Below are 20299 nucleotides of genomic sequence, written 5' to 3' on the forward strand. Positions count from 1 at the left end.
TAAAACTTTCTTTTTAACTTTCGGCTCAAATGTCGATGAAACAAAAGATCTGGCGCTCAGCATCCTGACCAAAGATTCGCAAACGCAATCTTCTCATTGCATGAGCGGAGAACCCTTGCTGCCGTTCAAACACATGCAGCTGTGCTTGTAGTATTTTGAAGCTGTTCATACTTTTTTAGGACAGTAGTTTCGTAAATACATGTCCAGGTATTACACCCACCTGTATAAGGCTTACACTTGACCGACTTTAGCAAAGGTGGATCGAGGATGAGAAGCAGATTTTACTTTACCAGCAAAAAATAATAAATAAAAAAGGAAGAGTAGCTCATTCTTTGGAAAAAACTGAGCGTGGATACATGTAGTGTTCCAAATGACACAAAGCAACTGTTTGAGTAAGCAATCGTACCAAGTAAATATCAGGAAACTATAAAACGAATCAAATATGAATTAAGGTTGATTTGAAGACGCCATTAGTTAATTGATATTGATTGTGCCTTTAAATTTTTTCAGAACTAATCCAGTGTCAACTGGACATTAATCTGGGCATTTGAAGTTTATCGCCCAAGAGCAATTTGTAAAATTTTCATGGTTTTTATTAACATTTATCACCGTTTCTTGCCTTTGGCCTGTCTAGATTTTCTTATAAATAACAAAGTTTGGGTCTAGATTTAATGTTTTATGAATTCCATTACAATTTTTACAAAATCGACCTGATTGTGCATAGTTTTTCTTTTTACTCTGACAAGTTAAACAAAATATACTTAAATGAAATATACATATAAACTAGGAGTCAATAGCCATAGATCCATACTGAGTCCTAATAAATAAATGAGAAAAACTGGTAACCGCAGCACGGCACCTCCACATTGCTGTCACAACTACCGCATTGTATTCTGATTGGCTGTTCCCAAATTATTTAAGTCACATGATATAGCTAGCGACACAAAATACATTCTGCGCATTCGGGCATAACATAATAGGTGTTGGTGTACGATATCTGGTCAAAACAAATTTGGAAATAAGGTCACCGTGATCTTATCATTTCGTACAGTACATGTCTGTAGGCAGTAACAGAGTTACACCGGAACCAGATACACAGAACCTAATGGCGAGTTACGGGAGTCGCGGGGAAGTTAAAGACCAAGTTACGATTATTGGAGGTTAGTACTGTGTCTGTGGTCACTTGATAAAATAACCCTCGATAAATATACACCTATACAAACTGCGAACTCGTCTTTTGTTGTTTTACAAGCTCCAGAGACTGTGGCTTATAGGAGAAAGAAGGGCGTCGTCGCTAGGCGGTGTTTGAGGATTATCTCTTGAATGCAAACCTCAAATGACGCGAGTTCACCGACAGTCTTAAAATGCTCTGCTCTCTCTGTTTTAAAAAGGATTGAATGCTATAATCATTATTAAAAAAAAAGTATGTGTATGTCTTTTTCTGTTTTGTTTAAATATATTGTGTGTGTGGCGGGGGAGATGCACGCACTGCTCTGGAACACTGTTTTGATGGAACGAGCCAAATTTCGAGCCCGTTATGCATAATTGATCAGCTTAGCATTAATGATTGCGAAATAGTCATCGACGTTCCCAGACTTTTGATGAGAGAAAGAGGTCTCTTTTGCAATAGAGACTGTATTTTAACTGAAGTCCAGGTTTCGTAATATCAACCAACAATACAGAGCAATTGTTATTAATCATATTAACTATCAACTGATTAATTTATTTCACCCAAAATACTTTACCAATTTAACCAGAAAAATTATTTTCACAGGTGATATCTAAAAAACATGACCCCCCTCCCTCCCACACACACTCAAAGAAAATAATCAATCTAATCATATTTTATGAGTACTTTTTAGATTAGTAGTAACTTGTAGGTTGACAAAATGGGATGTATTTGTAACTATGAGTGAGAAATAATCTTGTGACCAGTAAAGCCTAGCATTTATGATTGTGAAATAGTCATCGACGTTCCCAGGTTTTTTGATAAGATAAAGAGGTCTCTTTTGCAATAGGCACTATAATGTTATTAAGTCCAGATTGTGTAATATCAACCAACAATACAGAGCAATTGTCATTAATCATGTATTTGATTTATATGATCGAAAATACTTCTACCCATTTAACCAGAAAAAAATATTTCCACAGGTGATATCTATAAAACATGACCCCCTTCTCTCCACACCCACACACTCAAAGATAAAAAACAATATCAGTCCAACAGAATTTTATTAGTACTCTTTAAATAAGTAATAACTTGTAGGTTGATGTAGGATAACAGCATGGTATTTGTTATTATAAGTGAAAAATAGTCTTGTGGCCAGAAAAGAAGAATTAAAGGTTAAGAATATTTGTAATACTAGTTTATGATAACATGCAAACATGCAATTGTCAATATTTAGAAGTACAAAGATTTTGGCACTGCCACCTTTGACACTTTAAATTTTATTAATCTATTACTTATTTTATTTTCATTTGATTTTTTTATTTTTATTTTATTTTATTTATTTGTTATTGCTATCTTTTCAATTAAAAACATTAAATTAAAAAAATGAAGTGTCATTTGATATTTTAACTTGTATCATCCCTTTCATTGCTAGTGAGTGAATTTCTATGTAAATATGTGGTAAACATTTTTGTTTCACAATTTTTTCATCAATTTATCTTAGGACAAGAAGTTGAGGAGGACATAGGCTGCTGTGGTTCAATACTTGTGTTCATATCATGGGTGCTGGTTGTCTGCACATTTCCATTTTCTCTTTGTTCCTGTGTGAAGGTGAGGATTTTTTTTATAAGAAACACTGGCTGATGATTGATGATTGAACGGAGGACCACACCCCCAACACACACACACGCATGCGCACACACGCACACACACTGTTCCAAAAATATAGATGTAGTTAAATCTTCAATTTCTATGAGTAATGATATCAATCAAATTATATAATAATGTTCAAGTTCATAAAATGTAAGGAATAAACAAAATTGCAAAATTGGATCGTTAAAAGAAACTGTATGTGATTCTGATTCAAAAGAAAAATGTTGACTTCCATTTACTTGGTACTTAAAGACTATGATCACTATTTTGAGATTCAAATTTTTCTTGTCAAGGTAATAGGGGCACTGTTTTTTCACTGTGTAGCACCCTGTGTGAAAAGTGTACTGACTGGAAGTTTACCCACTATTCCACTGTTAGCCAGATCTGGTTTAGTTTCTAAGTGACAAGAAAATCCATTTTTTATCGTGGCATTTTAAATTGTGTAAGCCAAAATTGCGAAGTACAAGTATGGATTTTCGGACTTGAAGTCAGTCAAAGTATAACAAAAAACTTTCAAGCTAGATTTTAACAAAAAATTCTCTTTATCGAACACAAGCCCATGATGTATGTACTTAACAGTGACCTAATGTTGAAATCCCCACTCCAAATCCATTATATAAGCACAGCACAGTCAAGCAAACACTATACACTACAATAGGTGGTCATATGTTCTAATGGAAATACCTCATCTGAAAAGGATCTTTATTTGACTTTTATTGATAGGTGAGAGTTTCGCCGGTCAAAAACTGTTACTGGCTGGACTTTGTTTTGTTTGTTGGTAGCTATGGTCAAACGTGCTTACTACTAGAGGTTAAATGAGCAACTCTGTTTACAAAGTATGAGAAGGCTGACCGTATGACCATCACTAGGTGCTTAAACACTCATCTCATTAGTCTTTTTATCAATATTTTCTCTACATAAAGAAAAGAAAAGATCTAAATGTATGATCAATAATTGATTTACTTAAATGTTTATAGTATTGTGGGACATACTTAAGCAGTTTTCCAGACTTGTCACATTACTACAAAATTAAAGACTATTCTATTCTATATCTACAAATGATGAATTTTAAATTTGTTTGCGATTTTTTATATCTTAAATGGCATGCAATATAGTATCATAATTTCAACCAAAAATATTTTCCTGGGGTAAAGGATAATTTTCCCCAATGGTTAAAGAAGCCATTCCAACATTCAAAGTAAATTCCTTTTTTTTTATCTTAAAAGTTTGCTTTATTGTAATAACCTCTAGAGATTATTACAGAAGATGGCAATTTTTGAAGGTTTTGTGGTCCATTGGCAACCACGGTTTTCAGATTTATTGTGATAACTGCCATTTTGTTGGTAAAATAGAATTTATTACATTTCTATCATAGGAGTTCTTTACAATGTTTTATCGTGAAATATGGATATCATACAGAGTTGTTATCTCTTAAACATATCATGAAGTTAGCACTGTGCTGGTATTTGCAATAAGGACCAAAATAAACACCTCTCACATCTGCCTGTGTCTGATGTTACTTTGCCAGTCATTATTTCTATACATAAATGTGTACATATTATCCCCATTCTCTTCTTTCATCATTACTTCCTTAAATTCATTTTCTATCATCTGTAGGTTGTTCAGGAATATGAAAGAGCTGTAATATTTCGCCTGGGTCGCCTGGTGGGAGGAGGTGCCAAAGGACCAGGTAAGAAAGCTATATGAGATTGAACTTGGGGTGAATGCAAGGGTAAAGCACAGGGGTAGCGCTAGCAATTTTTTTTCACTTAGCCAAATCATTTTTTTTATCAATTTGTTATCCAAATGGTTATAATTTGACTAAAACAAGTCAAATCGAGCCCTTTTTGTTTAGTGTAAGTGCTACCCCTGAAAACAAGACTTATTGGTTTGGACTGTTCCTATAGTGTATATGGATACATGGTGAGGTTAAAGCTGCAGCCGTTTCCCCCCCTTTTATTTTAAGCACCATAGTCATAACCTGAAGATGTTACAGTATTATATAAAATATCTATTTAAATACAGATTATGACACAAATAAGTCTATATATGAATTTAGGTTACATGTTTTCTGTAGTTTTTCTTTGGAATTATTTTGTACACTAAAGCCAATTTGTAGACAAATAGACATAAGTAGTTACATTTTTTCCATACTTAAAGTAAAATTGATGAGTTACCTACAGGTAGATGAAATAGATATACATGCAAAATAGAGGTGATAATTATCAGGGCTTGACACTAACTTTTTTCAATACTGGCCCCCCGATATTGGTAAATATTGCAAAGATTATTTGGCACATGACATTTTACTTGCTCTTGGGCCAGTGACCTCAGCGATTCAATGGCCCTAGGTCGGTTTTCAGTGGCCCAGGAGCCTGAATATCTCCACTTATTCTCGTAAAGCATAGCAACAAGTGCTCTATCTGACTTCAACTATGGTTTGACCAGAAAACGACAGTCTGCATGCCACTGTGCTCTATTCTGTATCCATGCCACTTCAATGAATATAGAATGGGCAGTCTGTTGTTTTTGCTCGATCCATGGTTTAAGATACAGATAAATGCATAGCACTTTAATACAGAAAAAATAATTCATATAAGAATTCTCTCGAAGTTCATTAGACATTGACATTGTGTTATAGATGGAAGGGGAAATAATTAGCCTTACCAAAATCACTATTCTAAAAGCTTTTTTTTTCTTTCTAGAAGCTCAAACAGGTAAAACGTGTAAACTGTGATGTGCAGCGATCCCTATGCTTATCTGTATATGTACTACAGCATAATAGAATAAAATTACCCTCTAAACTGAACATACTTTTTATGTCAGCATTCGTCAAAAGTGGATTTTCTCGAGGCATTCTTTATACCATGTTGACCATTTGTTAACTTTTTTCTGACCATTAAATTCCTATTAGGTACACAGTGTATGCTTTCCAACCTTTTGATATTGTGGTTTATTGAAGTCTATTTTTTGTAATTTACTGCATTTTGTACCTTTTAGAGACATGACTTCTGTATCTAGACATGCGCAAAATGTTAAGATTCATTTCATTCAACTATATTAGGTTATATTTTCAAGTTATAGGAAAACATTGAAGAAAAACTGAAAAGTATGCTTTCGTCCCAAAAATGCCTGTGTATTTGTTGCCCCTTTTCATTTTTCATCATCAAGAATATTAAATGCTACAGTGAAATTTTGAAAAAAAAAAATGATTTTCCGTTTTGTTATTTCCAAAGAATCACACTTTGCTGCAGGGTTTGGATAACATGCACAGATCATTATATTGAATCGTCCTGTTTCCAATTTGTCATTTTTATCTAAGGTAGTAGAAAGGGTTATAGCAGTTAGACTATTTAAGCATTTAGAAGCAAACAATCTTGTTGAGGAAATGCAGTCAGCCTACAAATTCAATCATAGCACAGAATCTGCACTTTTGAGAATTAAAAATGATTTGTTAAGTGGTGTTGACAAACAAATTGCTATGTTATTGGTACTGTTAGATTTGTCTGCTGCGTTTGACACAGTAGACCATAATATTTTATTGACATTTCTAGAGCAGAGTGTAGGGGTTAGAGATAAGGCCTTAGATCTTTTACGATCCTATCTTGTTGGGAGAATGCATCAAGTTAATATAAATGGTGTGCTTTCTGAACTCTCACAGCTTTTATTTGGTGTTCCTCAGGGGAGCGTGCTTGGCCCGCTTAAGTTTTGTGTTTACACCTTACCCCTTGGAGCAATTCTGCGTTATCATAAGATAGGTTACCACTTTTATGCCGATGATACCCAGTTGTACACATCTTGTAACATCCATGATCCAGCATTGTCTGTGAACACAATTGTTGATTGCATATCAGACCTCAGAGGTTGGCTCATTTCAAACAAATTGAAGATAAATGATGGAAAAACAGAATTTTTAGTCATTACTCAACCCCACAACAAGGGCCTTGCTCATAACTTGCAACTTAAAATTGGAGCTAGTATGGCATTTTCCTCCCCCCATGTAAAAAATTTAGGAGTATACTTTGATTCTACACTTTCAATGGACAAACAGATCTCCAACATCACAAGGTCTTGTTTATTCAACATTCGGAATATTGGTACCATAAGGAAACATCTGAATCAATCTGCTGCTGCTACTGTTATACACTCATTGGTAACTTCCAGGCTAGACTATTGCAATTCTATATTTTATGGATGTCCAGATGATAAGATCAAAAGATTACAACGCATCCAGAATATATCAGCACGGCTTTTAATGCTACAGCCTAGGGATTGCCATATCACTCCAATTTTAAAGCATCTGCACTGGTTACCAGTTAGGGCCAGAATTTTATTTAAGGTTTTAGTTTTTACACATGCTGCTTTTTATAATCTAGCTCCACCATATATAACTGATTTAGTCAAACATTATAGCCCTCAAAGATCTCTGAGGTCTGGTGACAAACTTTTACTGAAAGTTCCAAAATCAAGGTTAAAATCATATGGTGACATATCATTTTGTGTAGCTGCACCAGTAGAGTGGAATAAGTTGCCAATTTTTATTAGACAAATAGAATCACAAGAATCTTTTAAAAAGGAATTAAAAACTCATATTTTTAAGACATTTTATTCATGAATCTTAAATTTTATAATTTTAAAGAAACCTTGGATTTTTTACTTTTAATTACTGTTTATTACAATTAATTAAGTTAGTTTAGCTCTTATTTATATAAAATATATCTTAACCATTTTTATCTATAAACTTCTTTGTATTTTATGTTGTACAGTCTATTGAACATTTTATGGATTTTAGACTTGAAATAAATATATTATTATTATTATTATTATTATATAACAGCCAGCTTTGTGTTACCATGATGTGCAGTTTAATTTATTGCTACAAATGATGAATAATTGCTACTTATGTACCGTAACATATTTTGAACACAGTGGTGATTTAAAGAAAAACACAAGTAAAAGGTTAAGGCCTTCATTTATTAATTTGATATGTAATTTTTACTTGCAGGAATGTTTTTCGTGCTGCCTTGTATTGAGGATTACACCAAAGTGGATCTTAGAACTGTGTCCTTCGATGTGCCACCACAGGAGGTAAATTTTCAAGACAGTCTGCATCCTAGACCTGATCTGAGTACAAAGATCTCTATAAACTATATCAAAAAAGGGAGTTGATAATATACTATGTTTACATCCCCACAGCAGCATTCCAAACATTCACCTGCTTTAAAACGATTGTATTACCGTTGTGACTTTTCCATATTTATCATGGTGTCATAGTCAGTCCACCAGACCTCTCTCTCTCTCTCTCTCTCTCTCTCTCTCTCTCTCTCTCTCTCTCTCTCTCTCTCTCTCTCTCTGTGTGCTTTGTTTGTGTAAGCTTTAAAAAAAGACAAGCATCTGCCCTCTTCTGGCCAAATTTGCTGTTCAGTGCACCAAAATGTTGTCACCACTTTTTATGTACAGACACAGCAAGTTCTGTACATACTGTCAGCAGGCAGGTCTGTACGCAAGAACATGTTTGAAATGATCTAGATATAATTTTTAAACTGCTTAATTCAGCACTATGAGTATCTATCATTCATTAAGGTATGTTTGCACACAGACCACAAAATATCAAATGAACTCGGTTATATTTCATGATGCTATGAAGTCTGAAATGTGGGATTTTATATGTGTATTATTTTGATTTATTTCTTCATGTAGAGCTTGTGTGAAAATATAGTCAGAAGTCATATTGCCATTCTGTAAAGCAATCAGTTTTTGCAGTGGAACAGTTAATGTAGAAATAATGGATTTAGTGCAATTTATACCATCATCTACCATTCCTTAATGCAGAACATGATTTTTTTTCCATATCCATCATATTTGGTATGGGATTGAAGCCCTGTATAGATCTATGCTTTAAAATTATTGAGTGAATGTCTGAGTAAATTTAGCTGGTGTAACTTTTGAGGCACTCTAGTTTGCCAGCACTGATTAGTTAATATGGGATAAACCTGCAGCTTGAATACTGTACATATACAAATTTAGCCACTTTGGGTTTTAAATATTTTGAACATCAGCTAAATACATATGAGAAAAGAAAAATTATATAAGGGGCATAATTATCATTAAAAATTGGAAATAAAGCATGCTGTTATGTGGCACTATACACAGTGATTAAATTTTATTATTTTTTTTTAGTTTCTGAAATTTAAGTGGATTACAGCAAAGGCAACATTGCAGTTAGAAAGCTTGTGGTTTAAGACTCATTTTAATTGAATTTTACTCAGGATTGAAAATTTTATGCTAATGGACCAACTTTTTGATGAGACAGAACCAGCCTCTTGGTCTATTAGCATTTTACTTATAAACACAGCATGTCTATTAGTCAATCTATATCAAGTGGATAAAAAGGGTGGGAGAAATGTCATAGCTATGGATACCTGCTGGTTGGAAGTGGAATTCAATGCAAATGCAAAGAGCTAATATTGATAGGTAACTGCAAATTGCCCAACAATTAAGCTGCATAAAACTTTTGTTGTATATTGATTTTTCATGGCCATATATAACATAGCTTAGTGATCTGGTGGTTATACGAGTTCATATGGAAATGGACAACATTGTATTGCTTAATCTGCAGAAGATAGTGGATAATGAACAGGTAGAGATTCCTCAAAACATCAAACATCCTCAGAGCTGTTTATTATGCCACTTTACGAAAAATGTAGAAGTATTGAAGTAGATACTATAGCTCATTGATTTTACTTTGGGTAATAATAAGTCTTCATGTTTCTGCTCGGATGGATTGTATTGTCTTGCTGCCATGGCAACCCACCCTGGTTCCCGTAGCTGAATACAGGCAGCTGTATTGGTATTGAACGGGTCATTTATATTTCCTTTCACTCAGTCACGTTAGGACAGTAATAGACATGTTTTGAAATGGATGATGTATTTTTTAACCCAAAGCCCCTTTTAGTCAAGGCTTTCCCCAAATACATGGACAGCAGTGCAGCAGACCTCTAGTTTATTCAACTAAGAAAGAATTTTTAGAATTTTTACAGAAACAACAGTGTTGTCAGAACATACGATGTTTGGCCCTTGCTGTGAAAGCACCGGTGATGGGATAAATGGGAAGTTTAATAAAATGGTGTCATCTATTTATTACTATTTAGCATTTGCACCTTGCAATGTTTTGGAAAGTCTTCAGGGACAGCCCAAAGTCTTGTGACTTTGAGTAAAATCAAGCAAGATTTAATTTGGAGGAGAATGGGTCAGAAATAGAGTGAAAAAAAAAACAAAAAAAACAAAACAATTTATCCATGAATATATTTTCTGGTTGTTTTGTTTTCAGTTCTGTTAAATAACAGTCTGTTACACAGCTTTTTGGATCCACTGTGTTTTGGGTGTCACTTTTGTATTGCTATCCAAGACCGCATTCCTAGTGGATAGACTTTCACACATTGCTAAAAAAGCAAAATCCATGGTAAATGGATTCTCACACATTTTCATGTCTGTATAGCATCACGCAATGCTGACAACCTCGTTAACAGCTTTCTCGGTTGATTTCCATAGTATATGTTTACACCTCACACTAACACTTCCTTCAGCTGCCTTACATAGATGGCATCATTTCTAGTCAGGTGTAATAATATAGCTTGTTAGATTAGAGAACGCCTGATTACACAAAAGGCATAGAACAGAGTACATAGACTTTGATTTTTACTTACCAGTGTCTGCAAATCCATCCATGGGATTTAAATATTTAGTATCTCAGGATCAATTCTGAATTAGGAAAATAAACATCTGTTGCGATATGTATGGTGTACATTTTGCAGCTGCTGAACATATTAATTGCCCAGCAAGTTTTCAGGTGCTTTAAAGTAAATGTAAAAAAACTTGTGTTTAGGTACCATTTACTTATTATTTATTTATTTTATTTTTGGGATGGAAATATATATATATATATATATATATATATATATATATATATATATATATATATATATATATATATGCATCAAGAGAACTGCATCGTTTTGAGCTGTGGTGTGCCATATTTTTGGTTTTGTGATGGATATTGCATTGAAATGGCACAGGGTTGAATGATTCTTGTTCATGTATGTGCATGATGGGTACAACAAGAATGACCCAATACAAAATGTTACAAATGGATTTATGTGGGTTTATGGCTACTAAAATCTGAAAACAATTTTGCAGAAAAGATAAGCATTATCAGCCTTCTTTGATAAACTTGAATATTTGAAACAGAGGCAAAAAATATCCTTGAGCCTTGACAATGCATACTTCATATTATCTGTAGTAAATAATGCATTATATATATATTTTATGTTGCTTATCTGAGTTGAACTTCCTGAAACCTAGACAGCCTTAATACAAACTGACTGATTGCTGATTGTTTCAGCTATAATTATGAAATGTATAAAGCAATGAAATTCACTATAGTGAAGAATAATTTGCAGATATAAAACACTTTATAGCTTTTGCATACTTTCATTGTGTCTATGAGCGCATTCTCAACGAATTAAGCCAGGCTTTACAAAGCCGGTGACCTAAAAATGGCGGACGTACATGAAAGAAAAACCGCCTAATCTTTTAATAGTCTCTCCGCCTCCCCACACGTCGTCCCTACGGGGTACAGTAATTAAATCGCATCTCCGTTCGCCATGCGGAAGCTACCTGAGAAATATTAAGTGCGCATGCTCATCAGTTAAACTCGTGGTGAAGAAAGCATGGCGGCTGAAGGCGATCAAAGGAAAAAAGCTCTTCTGTTCTATTATCTTTGAAAACAGAGACGAAAAAGGAATAATTTGGCCCGTAGAGCAGCAATGAATCGACTATCTACGGAGATAATATCACCAGAGATATAATATCACCAGAAATATTAATGTTCGGAGCCGAAATTTAATTACTGTACCCCGCAGGGACGACGTGTGGGGAGGCGTGTGAGAGGCGGAGAGAGTATTAAAAGATTAGGCGGTTTTTCTTTCATGTACGTCCGCCATTTTTAGGTCACCGGCTTTGTAAAGCCTGGCTTAATTCGTTGAGAATGCGCTCTATGTACCTTTGGTCCATTGTGTAAGGAAAATCCAGTGGTCTCAATTTTTTGGGGGGGTGGGGGTTGAGAATGTGTTTTTAACTTTCTGTAGGCTCTAGATCTGAATTTAATCTCCATCCTACATAGTTGGTGTGCACCATATACCAAAGGAAAGTGTATTACTAGTTTGCATACCTCTCTCTCTCTCTCTAATAGTGTCATCTGTGTTTTTTAGCCTGGCTTTATCTCTGTGTGACTGTAGTTTTGTTCTGCTGGTCTGTAGTGTATAGTAAGCATGTCTTAGGGACAACATAAACAACATATGGCTCATTTCCTATAAAACTATTGTTCTATCTCCATGGGGACTCTTGCTGAATGCAGTCACATTAACATATTAACACACTTCCTCGCGGCATTGAATAAAATACATAAAAATTGATGATTATATGAGTACATTGGAAAGAATAGACGAGTGTTCATCTCTTAATGTGATAGCATTCAGCGAGAGTCCCCACAGATTTAGATCTATCAACATAGGACAATAGTTTTATTGGGAATGAACCCATACTTAGCTCACAGTCTGTACAGGTACATTTTTAGAAGTTCAAGCATGTAGTTATATATATCCTACTGGGGGGTTTTACTCATTAACAGGCTATCTCTCAAAGGCCTTACTGTGCCTTTGAGCCCTCAGAGCTGTAGTATAGTACTGTATATTTAGGCTTTGAACATTTGTGAACATTAGTCAGCTACTTTATCTAAATTATCATCCTTTCTGTCATTTGACTACACCTCGTTTCCTGATGATTATACAATTTCCCCTCTTTATGCACAGGGAGACTTTTAGAAGAATCTACTATTACATGCAGAATTCTGTCATAAAACCCATCTCTTTCACACTACAGACTGGCATACATTGGTTTTCTGGTCGTTGGTTTGTTCTCTAAGGAAATCCATGTCTGGATAGCAGTTTCCTTGAAAAGATAATGGAAAAGGTGGATCTCTGCCAGTGAAAGAACACGTGAAATGCATGTGTCTGTAATAAACATCTACAGGTGCTCATTAACAGATCCATGTGCTCACTGTTATCCTAAGACTGGCATTTAAAGAAGTTGTTTATTGATATCGAAAGGTTATTATCGACATTGAAGCTTCTCCTTTAAGCTATTCGCTGTCTCATAAGTATTGTAAGCACTATACTACTGCATCTATTAATATTGGGAAATATTGCCAAGGTGCAAGTAAGATGTTATTGACTAAAAGTAAAACATCAGATTATAAAAAGAAATGGTAGATGTATGCGAAATTTGATTATTTGTTTTCACAACATAAGTGGTTTCTTAAACAAAATTCTTAAGAAGTTAACTAAAAATTAAAAAAAAATTAATTGTGTTGATGTCAGCAAATATTTTTATATCTGTTATTTTATCATTAATTTAGGGTTTTCTCTGAAAGTCAATAAGTATAATATATCAGTATAAATATATTTTTTATTTTTGTCTTCACCAATTTTATTATGTTATTACATAAAAAAACACAGTAGTCATGTTTATTAAAAGACATGCTCATTTCTAATATCAAAATACAGGCCCTATCTGACTTCTTCAAAGATACTATTCAATGCTTTTCACAATGTGACCTTATGCTCATATACTTGATATAAAATAAGATTAACAGATTTTCACATATATATGCATATAATTTCAGATTTTGACCAAGGACAGCGTAACAATCTCTGTAGATGCTGTGGTGTATTACCGTATCCAGAATGCCACCATCTCCGTAGCCAACGTGGAGGATGCTCATGGTTCCACCAAACTCTTGGCTCAGACTAGCCTCAGGAATGTCCTGGGAACCAAGAACCTGGCCGAGATTCTCTCCGACAGAGAGGCTATATCTTCTACAATGCAGGTAGGGTTAGGGACCATTCCCACAGATATTTAGATCAATCCATCTCCCTGGGGAGTCTCACTTTATTGCAACTTAACAGGCTTAAATGTCTGTCACGCCTAGTAAAGCTGTTGGGGGTAATTATCTTTATCTGATTCAGTAGGTGTGACAGATATTTAAGCGGGTTAAGTTGATAGCAATTTAGTAAGACTCCCCAGGGAATTAGATTGATCCATCTGGATCCATCTAGGCATGGGAACCCACTGGAACAGCAAATTTTTGTAAATTTGTTCAATTACTGGCCACTTTTGGCTTCAAAGGGAAGTGAACTAAATGTTTGGGGCTAATATCACCAGCTTGATTACAATCTGGCGTGTTAATGTGTATATCAAGATGATCAGATAGATCTGAGGCTTCAGAGAATGCATCAAGACATAACTGTCTAATACTAAACAAGGTGTAGAGTGCTCTATCGCAGCAAGTACCTGTTCCAGTTTCAGTCTTACTGGCACTTGGCTTGGGGCCAGTGGTAAAACCACAGACTGTGTTACCTGCTCACAAATTTTAAACTAAATGGTTTCAGTTGAGACTGATGTGTTGAGAGCCCCTGCTTTAAATATTTTTGTTGGCATGAGCATCATCACTTTCCACTGGGTTTTAATGCAATTAGGGCAGTTTTTCAATTTGTCACAGGCGTGAATGGCTTAGACTATTAAACAGACTGATTAACATAACATACATAACTTGATTGCATCACACAAAAAATTATCAATTTCTGCTGTACAATGAAAATCTCAGTTTTCTCTTCTTGTATGATAGCAACGGTCTTATTTGTGGTGGCAGTTATGTTTTGGCTGTGAAATTCAAATGTATTTGCAGTGGGTCTCATTTGGACGCAACCGGCCCTAGGAGTGTTATTTCTGGTGTTGAATAATTGTACTTAGTCATTGATCTGTGCTCTTTCATTCCGCAAGGGATTGCAACATCATTATTTTCAATGCACTGGTGATGGTTAGGCACTCTGGCATTACCAAGATGGGGAGATAATTCATGCAGCTTGGAAATAAAATATAACACAAGGAGGAAATAACTTAAAAAAATAAATTAATAACCCTAGTATCCTGTAAATGTTTGCTACATCTGTAAGAATATAATTGCTTTTCCATATACGGCCAGAGAGTAAGCTATCACAACACAGTATTAAAAGATGAACCTCATGCCCCATCCCCTCTAAAGAGAGCAATTGCTGAGATGGGACAAAATCAATCTTCCTGGAAGAACTTGTTTAAATTCTGAGGGAATACATAATAGTTGATGTTACCAAGATTTGGGGAACTTAATCTTTCTGTACATTTGTGTACAACATATCTCAGTGGAAGATGGGGCAGTTGTGAAGACAGGGAAAAATGATGAAGTTTTGAACTCGAATGAAAATATCCTTTCCATTTGTGTCAGTAGTTTATTTGTGAGAAAAGGAAGACAAAGTTTGATGAATAAAGCCATAAAATTTGTGTTTTAATCATGTTAATCATAGTAATTTTTGGTATACTTCCCAAAGTACTATAATCTCCCCTTCCCTCCTGATCATGTACTATGTACATCAGTTTAAGGAGACAAATATAAATATTGATTTATTGGTCAGTATATCTTATGTTCAATGCATGAGTTTTGTCAATGCATTTGAAATATTCAAGACACACCCTGGAATGTTTTATATATTTGATGTCCTAGGGCTCCAGTATAACATGGTCCTAAAAGTTCTGTATATCTTATGAACGGATGACAGACCTGAGTGGCTCTTTTTGAACACAGACCAGAGTAGTGTTTGCCACATTTTTTTTCTTTTAATTAATGGAATCCTTTGGTGAATTTTACCCTGGAAGATGGTTTTCTGTAAATCATCATCATGATGGCGTTTTGTGCATTTTTGTCCACACAATTTCATCTTAATTCATAGTATACCTTTTAAACTAACACAAGAAAATACAAGCCACATGTATGTGTAATGAGATCAGCCATAGCAGTGCTGCATATTGCTATATATGGTTTTAAATGAGAATTAAATTCGGCTTGTAGTAATGATATCTTTTATGCTTCGCAAAAATGTTTTGCATTTAATGGATGCTCTGGTTAGACCATGAATGTCAAAGATAAAAGTAAGCATTATATTCTTTTGAATAGTGAAGTTCATCTTAGAAATGTGGGAAAAACATCCGGAAATACAGAAATTACTGGAAATTAGAAAAGGCGAAAAGCATCCTGGAATTCAGAAATTTCTGGAAACTGACATCAGGCATAAGATTCTTTTAGTTAGGTTTCTGCTTCATTTTCTCTGAAAGACGGGGTATGTCAGAAAGGTTTCACTGACATTTTAAGGAAGACATAAACACAAATTAACCCAAGCTTGAAATATTCCTTGTGGCTGTCGTGAAACGTTTGCAGGATCAATACAGCTGAGATGTGGGAAAGTCTTTGAAAAATTGTCAGCGTGGTACTTAAAATTTTATTACATGACATAATGCGAATGTCTTTGTGATGTGGAATAAGTATATGCAATCTACATAAAAGAAGTTAGATTTTCACATGTGGACAGCTGACAAAAATACTGGTGATAATTGAACCAATTCCAATTTTCTTTATCAGTTCACTGCAATTTTATGCAGAAATAGTTGTGTCTCAACTGCCACATTCAGTGTGCCATAGAACATTGTACTTTGCAATATTGTGAAATAAATTATTTGGAGATGCTTAATATGTATATGTGCTGAGTCAAAAATGAATGTATTCTATTTTCAGTCTGGCCTGGATGAGGCTACAGATCCATGGGGCATCAAGGTGGAGAGAGTGGAGGTGTAAGTAGTCTTTTCAGTATGGATCTGCCTTGAAATACATTGGCTTATATTTTAGATTCATCCCTCCCCCCGCACCACCACCACCAATCTCTTCTCTAGATAGCACATTATAAATTCTAAATCACTGGTTTTTGGAGATGAAATTCAAATTGTTTCTAGGCAAGTTGAATATCACATTGTAAAACTGTCTCAACTGTCACACCTACCGCATTACCAAACTTAATTCAGCAATATTGAAATATAAATATGTTGGTCTATAATTCTTTGTATGGCCAAATTAAACAGTCCCTAAATGTATGGCTGTTATGATTATTATTATTGAGAATGCTGCCATGAATAGTGAAAGCTAATTCAGAAAGTATCATTGAAGGTCTTTGCTTATAAAATTATTTTTGGTAAATGTTCAGTTTTGAAATTAATTTTCCAATACTTGTTTACAGGAAGGACTGTCGTCTACCCATCCAGCTGCAGAGGGCAATGGCTGCCGAGGCTGAAGCTGCAAGAGAAGCTAGAGCCAAGGTGAAGAGATCATATAGATTTGGTTGAAGTTGTACACTTTTGATTTTTTTAAAGTCAATTCCTTCATTTGTTTAGGATGAGACAAAATTTTTGATGTAGAAAATCTGCAGATATGCATAATGTTTACTGTGAAATACACATTTTTTCTGTGTTATTTTGTAAAATGGTACTGCCAGCTTTTTATACTTGTTACAACTACTTGTCATCCACTGTATGCTGCTGACTTATCCCCCAGCTGGTGCTTCAAACAATAGGATGAATGCATCAAAGTTTACGAAAGTACAAGCAAGCGTGTAAATGAAATGCTAGTGCAATTATCCTCTTGTTCATAGGGCTGTCCGTGGGTTATTGTTTGCCATGTCCAACAACAACCTTAAGGAAGCAAAAAGAAAAAAAAATGCTTTCTCAACAGAACAATTCTGTTGTTACAGTGGCAAATCTTCACATAGCATTTCTTGATTCTTCAGGTTATCGCTGCAGAGGGAGAACAGAAAGCTGCTCGTGCCTTGAAGGAGGCTGCCGACGTTATCGCAGAGTCGCCATCTGCCCTCCAGCTGCGCTATCTTCAGACCCTGAACAGCATTTCTGCTGAGAAAAATTCGACAATTATTTTCCCTCTGCCTGTTGACATGCTGTCAGGGTTAATAAAGAAATAATGGGGATGGTAATCAAAGGGAAAATTCAGAGAGCAAGACCCATGCTTTAAACAACACGTTTATATAAAACTAGGCCTCTCTTAAATAGTTCCAAAAGGTATTTTTAGTAGTCTAAGAGCATTTTCTCTCTGTTTAATTTTAATTGATGTAGTGAATATTATATATCTCTCTCAATGTTTTATATCTCACATGTACATTTGTACTTTGTAAGGGGACAGAGGGAGGATGTTTAATTACCAGAAATAGTTAATTAAATATGACATTCTATATGACATTCGGAAAATTAAGACTGTCATTTTGGATGACTTTATTTTGAAATGCAAATACACACACACACACACACACACACACACACACACACACACACCACAATGATGCATTGTTGCTCTGTACTGTGATTTCTAGTGCAAACTACTTTTACATTGTAGAATATTTTGATTCTTCACATTGTGCACCTTTTGAGTTTTTTTGCTACAAGTGTTTTTGAATGTGTCACAAAATGTAATTATGTTAGCCAGTAGCAGTAAAATGTTCCACATTGTGCATAAAGACAATGAAGAGGCGATTACTTTAGTAAGCAGCCTGGGAAGGGTAGATGATCCACAAAACTGATGAAATACTGGCATGACATTTTCTTGACCAATGAAGTGAATCAAGATCTGACAAATAATTGATTACATTTTCTTAGGCCAGATTTTGTGTCATTGCAATTAGCAAAATGCATGTTGTAAAATATTAATTTTTTTGTAAATATTTTGAATAATTGTATTGTATCATTTTATGGGTGATTATTATGTGAGTAATGTGTAGATAATTCAGTGAGATTTTAGACCCCATTCCCAGAGATTAGATCGATCTACTTTTACTCCCCGGGGGTTCACGCTAGATAGTTGTCAGGCGAGCGGGCATGAAAGTTAATTACCCCCTTACAGCTTGTAGTAGGCGCCGGCGGGACAGATATTTAAGCCGGATTATCTGACAGTAATCTAGTGAAACTCCCCGTGGGGATAGATCGATCTAAAAGCTCTGGGAATACGCCCTTACTCTTAGCTGTTGTCTCTTTAGTACTTTTTTAATACGGGTCTTTCTGTCCACATGACATGTTTCAGCCAAGTTTCTTACATTAAAATTTTTTGTACCTTTCTCTATCCATACAGTTCAACATCTACAAAATGGATTGTTTCAACAATATGACTAACCAGAACCATTTAGAAAATATCGCAGTATTAGAACACTACCCTCTGCTAGGGGTCACAGAAAGGTTCTTTTCAGTAAATATTCTAAGATATTAATCTAGTTAATTCTGTGCACATGTCTGTACGATACACTCAGCATCCAGGTAGCCCCTAGCAGAGGTATTCCAAGGCAGTGATTATACTTTTTACCTAAGCAGGAAGGGTTAACTTTTATGTCATATATCATGTAGAGACCCTGGACTTTTTTGTAGCATATCATACTTGTACAACAGGGGCAATCCAGCAGTTATATTTTACAGGATATATAACCAAGTTAAGGGAGCTATCTGTAATGTCCATTAATGAATTCAGGAACTTATTACTCGGAATTTTGTTGTGGAAGTATTTTTATTTGTAACTTGCTAATGTTTGTAAACTTTGAGAAGAATTACTCTTTCTAATTAAATTTGTAGTTAGTCAATAAAATTTTGAAAGAAGATGTTGTTTGTAATCTTACTGAATGAGTGACTTGTGTTGATTTACTTTTCCATCTACACAAGACAATCCCCCTCCTCTCTCAATGATAGATAGCAGGAACATGCCCTAAGACAGATGGTACACAACTACCAGTGTCGTTCTAGCCAAAGGTTATTTTGTTTTCCTAGATACCCAGTAACCTTCTAAAATGGCTGGCAGTCGGGTGAGTGATTGATAATCATAGATGATTTTGCCCTTAAAGACAACTGGGAGCCAGGGTATGGTAAAAAAAAGAAAGAAAAAAAAAACGCACACACACACACACACATATATCAAAACTTGCTCCCAATCTTTCAAAAAAGAAAGTACTGGATTCAACCTTTTAAACAATTTTGAAGACCATACTTATGGGTTAGCACTGTCATTATTGTGTAATGATGATTGGTAAAAAAAAGCTAAAGAGCCCGTGAAGAGTGAAAAACATTTACCTCTTTTAGACGGACCGTACTTGTTACTGAGGTTGACATTTTTAATTTTTTTTTAATTAAAAAAAATTCAAACGTTTGCCATCTTTCGTTAAATAGAAGTTATTATTTTTTATTTGTATTTTTATATTTACTTTTCATTTGTAGACATTGCTGCATTGTTTATTTATCTTCTTTTGTTTTTTATTTATTTTATTCTTTATTATAATTAATATTTTTATTATTTATTTATTGCTGCTTGGTGTCTGTATGTTTCCCAGCTTTGCTGTCTAGTTACACGTATGTTTTCAATGGCCCACTATGTCAGCTCTGTTCAAAAGCTTGTGCAGGTCGCCGATGTCAAATACAGGACTAACTAAGTATCAAGAAAAATTTTGTTTACACAAGATT

General features: G+C 34.8%; 1 protein-coding gene across 1 annotated transcript; it reads left to right on the top strand.

Annotated features, from left to right (window-relative positions):
• Positions 1-941: 941 nt before the first annotated feature.
• LOC106175292 (band 7 protein AGAP004871) lies at positions 942-19444 on the top strand. Its single transcript, XM_013557232.3, has 8 exons — positions 942-1160; positions 2673-2779; positions 4439-4511; positions 7827-7909; positions 13563-13766; positions 16542-16597; positions 17038-17116; positions 17584-19444. Exons 1-8 carry the CDS (start codon positions 1055-1057, stop codon positions 17770-17772), a joined length of 897 nt encoding a protein of 298 aa, XP_013412686.2. The 5' UTR covers positions 942-1054; the 3' UTR covers positions 17773-19444.
• Positions 19445-20299: the final 855 nt, after the last annotated feature.

The sequence above is a fragment of the Lingula anatina genome, chromosome 3 (assembly GCF_051362555.1).
Source record: "Lingula anatina isolate TDL-2025a chromosome 3, LinAna3.0, whole genome shotgun sequence".
NCBI classification, from domain to species: domain Eukaryota; kingdom Metazoa; phylum Brachiopoda; class Lingulata; order Lingulida; family Lingulidae; genus Lingula; species Lingula anatina.